The sequence below is a fragment of the Megalopta genalis genome, chromosome 15, assembly GCF_051020955.1.
Source record: "Megalopta genalis isolate 19385.01 chromosome 15, iyMegGena1_principal, whole genome shotgun sequence".
In the NCBI taxonomy this organism is placed as follows: Eukaryota; Metazoa; Arthropoda; class Insecta; order Hymenoptera; family Halictidae; genus Megalopta; species Megalopta genalis.
The window spans coordinates 5627666-5637408 of record NC_135027.1 but is presented as its reverse complement, the minus strand read 5'-3'; the positions used below and the strand labels follow the sequence as shown (position 1 = coordinate 5637408).

The 9743-nt window shown below is 32.8% G+C and overlaps 1 protein-coding gene and 1 long non-coding RNA gene across 3 annotated transcripts; one reads left to right on the top strand and one right to left on the bottom strand.

The window, feature by feature from the left end:
• On the top strand, positions 1 to 6105 carry LOC117223832 (uncharacterized). 2 transcript variants are annotated; one of them, XM_076526564.1, is made up of 12 exons: positions 1 to 193; positions 1219 to 1385; positions 1918 to 2196; positions 2269 to 2493; positions 2604 to 2810; positions 3038 to 3232; positions 3323 to 3456; positions 3716 to 4088; positions 4167 to 4388; positions 4468 to 4589; positions 4669 to 4822; positions 5731 to 6105. In XM_076526564.1, the coding sequence occupies exons 1-12, from the start codon at positions 148 to 150 to the stop codon at positions 5914 to 5916; spliced, it is 2310 nt and encodes a 769-aa protein (XP_076382679.1). In that variant the 5' UTR covers positions 1 to 147; the 3' UTR covers positions 5917 to 6105. The 2 variants fall into 2 exon arrangements, with proteins under 2 accessions (XP_076382679.1, XP_076382680.1); XM_076526565.1 differs by having other exon boundaries at positions 3 to 193; positions 2604 to 2795.
• A 319-nt stretch (positions 6106 to 6424) lies between these two features.
• LOC143260586 (uncharacterized) lies at positions 6425 to 8899 on the bottom strand. Its single transcript, XR_013034869.1, has 3 exons — positions 7542 to 8899; positions 7384 to 7449; positions 6425 to 7143 (listed from the first exon to the last, which is right to left on the bottom strand). It is a non-coding gene; the product is annotated as an uncharacterized LOC143260586 (long non-coding RNA).
• Positions 8900 to 9743: the final 844 nt, after the last annotated feature.

Sequence of the window (9743 nt, the reverse complement as noted above, 5' to 3'; positions counted from 1 at the left end):
AGTCTGATGGGTGAGGACGTCTGACATTCTTCATCAATTAAGTTATTTTTCAAATTCGAATTATTCGTTAAATGTTATCCGTGATTTATTTTCAATAGTTACACTTTTTTATTATTATTTGTGTAGTTTTAATTTAAATACTTCACTATGTCGTTTTCAAAAGCCAAGATCCAGAGGTTCAACGAATTCAAAAGTAAGTACCTATGTAACATTATCTGTATCACACCCTTCGCTGCACAGAGAAACTTTTTCCAAGTTAATATATTTATGATACCAATATTTTGCAAATAATACAGTTACCATCCGTGTTATTTCCTAGTGAAATCTCCTAGTGTTTTATTGCCTCGATTTCTATCATATAATCTTTTCTATTTAGGATGGTTTGATCAGAATATTTCTTCTTTCACTTCAGATGAAATATGACATTGAAGTATTTCACATGATAATTATTATGAATTTGCAATAAATTGCAACTGAAATGGATTTTAGTATGATGATTATGATCGACTATTTTGTAGACATTAAAACATAGAATAAAGAGTTGTTAAAGTAAAGGATTGTGGTTTATTTATTACTAAATCTTCATACGTGGCTTATTTTTGCTAGTTAATTATTCGATAATATAATCTCATACGCTCTTCAAGTGTAACAGATCGTCTAATTTTATTATTTACTTTATTATTACTATTTATCAAAATCACATATATTTTCTTCTTTTTTATATGATGTCACAGCATGTTCAATTTCTTTTTGGTCATTTAGTTTTAATTACAACATTTATGTAAAATTTTTTTTTAAAAGAATAAAATGCTGTTGAGGTACATTAAATGTTATACGAGAGTGTAAAGAAGGTGGGTATGGAAGGAAGTGGATTGGTAGTCAGTTTCGTAATAAGAACTTGCAAGAAGGGTGGAGACGTTACTGGGCGCACCTGGAACATAATTCTATGACCCCATATAAACGTGCCCACCTTGACGGTGTACTGCGAAGCGAATAAAGTTTCCCATGATGACGTGTCCCTTGCATTTAAAAACTTCTCCCCTCCCCTCCGATTGTGACCGTTTCTCCCGTTAAGCACCCGTTGAACAAGGGTTCCTTCCCTCCCCGTGCGATCGGCAATTCTTCTAGCCAATATATCGAAACTCAAAGAATCGGCGAATCTAATGAACACATATCCTTTTATAATTTATGAATAATAAGAAGAACAAAACTTTGCAGACAACGTTCCACCACCAGGAGCGTACAATCCGAAATTCGAAACAAAGGTGAAAGGGACTGTAATCGAAAAAACCGAGAGATTTCACGATAATAAAAGCGTAGTGAGTGCTGAATGCAATTTGTCTGTTTCCGGCAAAAGCACTAGTGTGATAGCAGGTTTCAGAACGGTGAGAAAAATATACATGTCTGTTGTACGTAATGTTTATTAGAAATTTGGAATCACTTTGCGCAATTTAACTCCTTTTTAATTCGTATAACAGTTAATATAATATCTATTATTAATAGGACGTTAATATTTTGTAATTACATTATTTAATCGCATAATTAAACTATGCCAATACAAAACCTCGAATTGAAATATTATTATCATATTGACCATAAAAAAATGTTTCATAGTCAAAGAATAAATTTATATGTTTAATATTTTGAAAGCTCAGACTCGATCTATTTTAGCGGTCACGTTAAGAAGAGATTAAATATTTCCATTGACGTACGTTTAAATAATTATTTCAATCATTAAAATCAACAAAAGCAATTGAATGTAGGTAATTTGTTAAAGTAATTGTTATTACAAGAAACTTGTGTTGCGTGATATAGTTTAAGCAATTATTAACGACAGCTTCCAAATTTCTAATTGTTTGCGTAAATGTTGCAGAAAATATTGAAATTTTAACGGAATATAATCTTTAATTTCCATAGCCACAGCTTCCGCGAAAAAAAATTACTACAAGACCATGTTCAAAGGCAAAGCCGCGGGCACTCATTATGCCCAGCGACAACAAATTAAAATATAAATCGGAACACCAACTAGCAGATCTTCAGATAGAATGCGAAAATAAAGACAAAACCATACAAGAATACGAGAAATTAATTGAGGAAATCAAAGAAAATCGGGAGGCATTGGAATTGCAACTAGAGGAACTGCATAAAAAACAAGTGGAAGTGGATGACCAATATAAGAAAGACATCGAGATAATGGTAGAAAACGCTTAATAAACAAAAATTCGAAATTCGTTAATTCAGATGTTGTATATACATGTACATTTTTAGGCAAAATTGCAGTTAGAAGTGTTAAATAACCAGGATGAGAAGCACCAAGCAGAAATGATGCGTCTGCGTTGTCAATTTTTAGAAATTTCAGAAGAAAGAGAACACGAATTTCGTGCTAGGAAAATGATAGAAAGCGATCTTAGGAGTCGCATCGAGGATTTAACCAAAAGAATAACTAAGTTGGAGTCTGAATTGCAAAACAAGAAACTAGATAACGAAGAAAAAGTAATATGAAATTAAATGCTATATTAAATATCTATATGCAATATTCGGAAAATTTGTCCTTGAAATTATATTATGGACAACGATGCCAATAATCCTATGTTGATTCACAGATAAGGAAAATTGAAAAAGAGGTTGAAGAGTTGCAAATGAAGTTACAGAAATTGAATGAAACACGCATACAGGAAATCAATCTGTTGGGACACGAAAAATTGGACTTAAATTCACGAATTAGTAGTTTAACTGATCAACTGGCCGAATGCGAAGAAAAACTGAAGAAAGCAATCGCCGAGAACGACGACAAAGTAAGCGCCTCTCAAGTGCGTATAATAAGAAAACATCACTGATTATCCTTTTTCTAAATATCGGTAGAAGTCACTTTTGAGACGTTAGAAAAGAATATGCTTAAGTGAGATTATCGATCGCATTGCACAATACTTTTTGATTGTTATTTGACTTTACGTTCTTCGCTGTGATGTTCGATGCATGTTTTTGGTCTCTATGGTATCCGCAATCACGTCTTATAAGGATGCTATTAATAACACAGGTGAACACAATGATTCGGGAGGCTACATCGGCTGTAGAAGAAGAAATGCGACTGACGGCAGAAAGGTATAAAATATGTTTATCTCGGGTAGAAAAGGAACGGGCGGAATTGGACGAAAGATTATTGCAAAAAGATGCTGAAATTTCTAGACTCTCCATAATTCTTGAGGACTTGAAGACCTCTGCGGAAGCTCAGGTAATTTATGTTTGAACAGAGAATTAACAGCAGTAATGATTATGATATTGAAGATAATGAATAATAAATAAAATGATACACAAAATGTAGGAGAGCTTTGGCCAAAGTTTGCAAATGGAACTAGATCGAGCAGAAACTGAATTGGCAGAAAAAAAGGAAGAATTGAGGGCTCTGAAAGATCAGATACGTACAGAAGCAGCAGAGATGGTGGCTAGAAAAAAGAGGTATTCTTTATTATTATAAAATGCATATATACACTACATTATGAAATATGTTTATAGCACAATTTCGATAGATTTCAAAGACGAATATCGTGGAAGAAAAGTCGTTTGTTTATTCGTGTTTCTTTTAATGTTTTTGAGTTCATCATTATTTTTTATGTAAAAAGCATTTATGCTTTGTAGTAGGATGAAAAATATATTTGAATATGCCTGCGTAATGACCTCGTATATGCGATGCCATAAATGTTCAATTATTGCGTAGATTTGAAGTCATAATGGCAGACAACCAAGCATCGGTGGCCGCTTTGACTAAACGATTAGCGCAAAGCAATGTTGAAGTAGAAAGACTGCAACGTGAATTAAAACGTGGAGAGGACTACATAACCGAACATCGAGATTTATTAAACATTATGCGCAATAATTCACAAATAGTACATGCACAAGTGCATGCCTTGATGGAGCAATTAGATGCTAAAAAGGGATTAGTCAATGAACTGGAAGTCGAAACATTGAACGAAGTTGAATCGGTCAGATCTATATTCGAATCGAAAATCGAAGATTTGAGTCAAATAGTGGCGAAAGAAGTAACGAAGTTAAAAACCGATTGTGAAGCAAAAGATGCTCAAAATGCCGAGGTACTTCTATTTCTTTTGTTTTATCAATATATTTGGGAAATTATTAAACATTTAACTGTTTCCAATTTGATACATCAGATGAGAAGCCAACTACATGAAATGGCCAATCACCTGAATGGAGCACGAGATATGTTACTACAATTGGAAGAATGGAACGATGCTCAGGAGCTTGAAATTTCAAGAGTGGAATTGTTTAATTATAAACTTAACGAACAGTTAAAGAAAAGTAAATTAGCAATGGAGGAAGCTAATCATTCGCTTGAAACGCAATCTGTAAAACATAAGATTGCCATGGACGAGGTACATTTAAAAAAATATGTTTCTGTAATAACTGTTGCAGTAGATTATTGTGATATCTACGGTTGTCTTATATTTTAAGGCGAACGCAAAGATTCAAGAACTTTCGAATACAATTAGAATCCTTGAGGAGAGGAATGGTTCTATGCAAAATAAGACTGAAGCATTGAATGAAGAAAAAGTACGTCGGGAAGCAGCGGAAGAGTATGTTTTCTTAACACAAATTGTTGATTGAATAATTAAATTCATTATATAATGCAATAATTTATTTTTATTGCTTTAGGGAAGTTAGAAAACTTCGTGAACACAATGCGCGTCTCATGAATGATCATCAAGAGATTAGTGAAAAGTATGCAGAAATAATTGGCCATCAGAATCATAAACAGAGAATCAAGCATGTATCACAATTGAAAGATAAGATCAATCAATTAGAGCAGGTGTGTTTGATCGTCTTATTTAGTCTTGTAATCAATTATTGTATATGGCTGTTGCCATGATATTATTAGTACAGTCGATCACAAAAACATAGCACATCCTTCAAAACAGAATAACATTTTAAAAATCAAACTAAATAACTTGACTTTTTTTGAGATGTTGAAAAGACTAGTTTACTAAAAAATGAAACATTTATAACAATAACAAAATTATGTTTTCTTGATTCTTTTATCTGAGCCTACAATTAAAATTTAAACAATGTGTTGACGCAGAAACAATCTACAGTCATTGAGAAATGTAAAAATTTCTAGATTTATTCCATTTATTGGTCGAAAGTCGTGAAGAGCCGTGATTTTCACTATCTTAAATTGTCTGTAGTTCATAACAACATTAATCAATTTTGGTACAATTTTCAGCATGCATATACGTTATAGAGATCTACAAAATGCATTGTTTAAATTTTCGTCATAGCTTCAGATAAAAAGTTGAGAAACATAATTTGTTTATCTTTTTATCATTCAGTAAACTAGTCCTTCTAACATCTCATAAAAATTTAAGTCGAGTGGTTCAATTTTAAAAAAGCTTTTTCGTTTTAAAAAATGTGCTATTTTTTTGACCAACTGTATTTTCATGATAATACTTTTATATAACGTTACGTTCTAAAAAGTTTAATATTTCGTTATTATGTTTTCACATACTTATTCATATTATTCACATAACGTGTTATTGTAATTAGATTAGTTATGTCACCTATATGTATTTTCTATAAAACATAAATAAATTATTTATTGAGGAAAATAATAGCAGTCAAATAAAGAAATTATTCGATTTTATAATTACATCGATTTCTTTAAATATCATTATTTGGTAAATTTGCGATCTAGTAAAATAAAGATTTAACTTATTTCAGGATATGCGTTCCAAGATAAAGAAGATAGAACAACAACAGAAAACAATTGAAAAGTTAAAGATGGAAGATAAGCGTATACATAGCAAAGGGAAAGAAAATGTAATCAGTGTTCCTAAGCATACACATACGACACCTTTATCATCTCCCCTTAAACCATTAACGCCTCTAAGAAGTAGAAATGACTAATTTTAGTTATCATAGGTGGAGTGTTTTATCTTATAATTATGATAAGTGCACCTTAACAAAAAAATTGTATAAACAGCTGTAATACAAATATTAATGCAGTAATTTATATATATATGTATATGTACTAGTATATAGCAACTTACAATGTACTCAAGTACAACAAACTCATAAATCAGTATATATGGTGAACTGTAGTTCATATATATATATTTATATATATGTATATATGTATATATAAATATATATATATATAATTGTAACACATTAATCCTAACAAATCTAATTCATTTCACGTACTTAACTACTTTTTGTGAAAAATTTGATAGGATCTGCTAAAAGTCTGTGATGATTAGTTGTAAAGTTTATTTTTTTAAGCAATATGATCTACTGAAATGTATATGCAGTTTATAGGTTTAATATTAGAAGAATTATATTTTTAATATGATATTTAATATGATAAAGAAGTAAATGTATCTACCCCAAATGAATAAATGTAACATACAATAACTTTGAGCTTCCATATTTTATTTTATGTTTCAAACATAGTTACACTAAAAGGTTTTGAACCTGTCAATGTCGTTATCTTGTTCAACTTACCAATACCACACATTCTTTATTATTCGATATTAAAAAATTAATGTAATAAAAAAGACATATTTGTGTTTCATGCATTTAAATTTAGTAGTTTCGATTTCTTAAATTATAGAAACATATACAGCAGCTTGGTAATTATTATGAAACCGTGTTGAGATATTGTTTGATTTTAGGAGTTAAAATCAATTTAAGGTCATTATATTGTAAGTTGATTAATTCGTTCTTCGAACACTATGTAAATACTAACTTTCCATTTCGTTAAATCTTTGGATTTTAGCTTTTGCATATATCATTATTAAATTATCAAAATATTCAAAAGTCAGTATTAAATTATTAACTATTGAAAGTTATAATATTCAGAAAAATTTTTACTGTTTGTATTCGTGTATTCTATGTTCTTGTCCCAATTTCCAATTTGAAATAACGGATAAAAAAATCAACATCGCTGTTTAACCAATGAATATATTGTACTCGATGGACAACCAAACCCGTTACGCCGTAACCACGGTGTAAGACCATCGAAGAAGACTTCCTTCTAGTATACCGTGATTGTATCCAGGGAGGTTCAATTCTTAGTAAATTTTTGAGGCACTGTTTTGACTGCCATCTGAACTATCTGCAAACTTGGACGAACTAAAATTCAATATGGCGACTTAGAAGCGGTAATTCAAATTCTGGATTCTAGAGCCAGGATGTATTAAGTACATTTTCTTTTTTTAAATGTATAATTTTGTAAACATGTACTTAATACATTATAACACAGGGGAAAGGAAAATGATCAAAGTTAATAACTAATATGGGAAAAAGTGTTTCATTTTCTATTTTATAGTGGTATACAATAAAAAATTCATTTCTAATGAAGTATATACGTACACGTGATTATTAAATTGATTTATACGGTCCGATGTCTTTGCTACTCCTGGCATAGGATGGATTAATCTAAAAAAGAATCTAAAATAAAAATATATCTATATTGAATACTATTATAAAGATATAAGGGACTATATGAAATAAAAATAAGTGTGGCTAACTGTTTATGTCCAGTATATCGCTCGCGGTCAGCTTGGCTTCGCTCAGAATGGCGGGAATGACGTTGCGTTGGCATGGTCTACCACAGTCTACCAAATGCGCATGCGGGTGGACAGCCATATTGAATTTTAGTTCGTCCAAGTTTGCAGCTAGCTCAGATGGCAGTCGAAAAAGTACCCCTAATTTTCCCTACAGGGTTTCCTGGTCGCAACGTAACCATTAAGACCTTAGATTATATATACTACTAGACATGGCATGTGTATCTTAGATCTTACAATTAGACCATCTATACTACTAGACACGGCATGTGTACAGTGCGTGTATAGAAGAGCCAAGAGTTCAGCGAAGCAAAGATAACTCACTGAAGATAGTTCACTGTGACGTGGCATGGAGTAAAAAGATGATCATTCAAAATGGCTGGCATGGCATCGAACTTCAAACTCACTTAGATATTATCCACTCATACTCACTATCGATCACCGCGTTGTGTAATTTTGAAGATTTTTGAAAAGAATGGTGTGTGCGTGTCATTTCAAAGGTTGCAAAGAGAATCAAAATAATGGTGAGAATCTATCTTTCTCATACATGCCCCATGCATATTTCATATTAAACATTAATTAAAATTAAACATTTCCGAATATTTATTAATGTCGAATATTAAAACAGTTCAACACGTTTGGAACATTGGTGTGTCATTCTTTCGAAATTGCAGATATATCGTACTAGCGTAGCTTATTATGTACATCTTGTTCACGCGGACGTCATGAGTAGATGATTTTGTCTTTGCTTCAGACGAACTATCTGAAGTCATGTCTATAAGCAGAGCATGGCAAAGTCATGTCTTTTAGGTCTGGAGCACTTTATGAAGTAAGTGAGAGTGAGGGAGCAAGATTGGGAAATAGTAAGAGCGAGTAGGGAATAGGGTCGTTCTCACTCTCGCTACTTCCCAATCTCGCTCCCTCATTCTCGCTCATTTCACGAAGTGCTCAAGCCTGGAAGCCTGGAAGGTCTGTTTATAGGTTATGTACAATATGGTCTAAGAGCCCCACTGAGGACGAGGAGTCCTCTGGCGGGCATACGACCAAATGCTTCCCTTCTCTCCCCTTTCCCCCAGTCTCTTCTTTATCGACAGCAACCGGCTTCATTAATTTATGGCCAAAAATATCCTATTCTACCGAACAAAGCACTTATTTATAAAGTGCTCGTACAAAGTTACTGGGTTACTTAGTGTTCCAAGTCATTTGAATCGTCCATTCCCGTTATGGTCCTGACAGCGTTTATCCGAATGTCACGTATCATGTCAATTAAGACCTCCGGTTCCCTTCTCGTTTTGATGTATTTACTATATATGTCTCTTCTGTTTTCCTGAAATACAAAAATGCTCCCCTTTAAACACTATTCAAAATAGTTTTCGGTGCAATCGAATTTCCGTAATATCCGGTACAACACGGAGAAAATCTTTTACGCTTTATAAATCATAAAAATGTTGAACATTAAGAATGTAGTTTCATCCCCTAAACGGCTGCGTGACGCGCATTAGTTCCCGCTGGCAAAGTTCACCTTGAGACATTTACCTTCTAATATTCTCCGCAATCTCTTCAGCTTTTGCATCATTATCTCATTGTTTCCAGCCAACTTACTACTGATCTCTTGTATGCTGCGGACCTTTCCAGTAGGGTGGCAGACGTAGCGTCGTATGCATTTGCAATCAGACACATCTCAACCACCCTAAAGATCTTTATCGTATGTAAAGTATGCTCACCCGAGTAATTTCTTCGGTTAAATAATTAATCTCGGAGCATAGAGTTGTGACCATTTGAATGAGTTCCTCGAGATTCTTTGCCTAGTCCTAGTTCTGCGGTGATTATTCAAAAATTATCATTGTATGGTCTATAGAAAACTATAAATTTACTCACCCCTTTAACACGTTGTATGCCACGCCGGTTTTTTACAGGAATTGTCCGTGGCGCCACGATGAATTTTCTTTTATGTGATACATATAATGTTGAAATATTATCCGCAATAAATAAGTTACAGTGTATAACCATGTTTGACATGTTAATTGCGACAGGGGTCACTGTTTGAAATGGCGATGGTAATAATACAAAATTTTAGATATTAACATTTGTTTGAAATTATATATATTTCTATCAATTTGGGCGCGCCGGTCACCGGTGGCCCCCATGGCGTCACCGCCAAGTTAA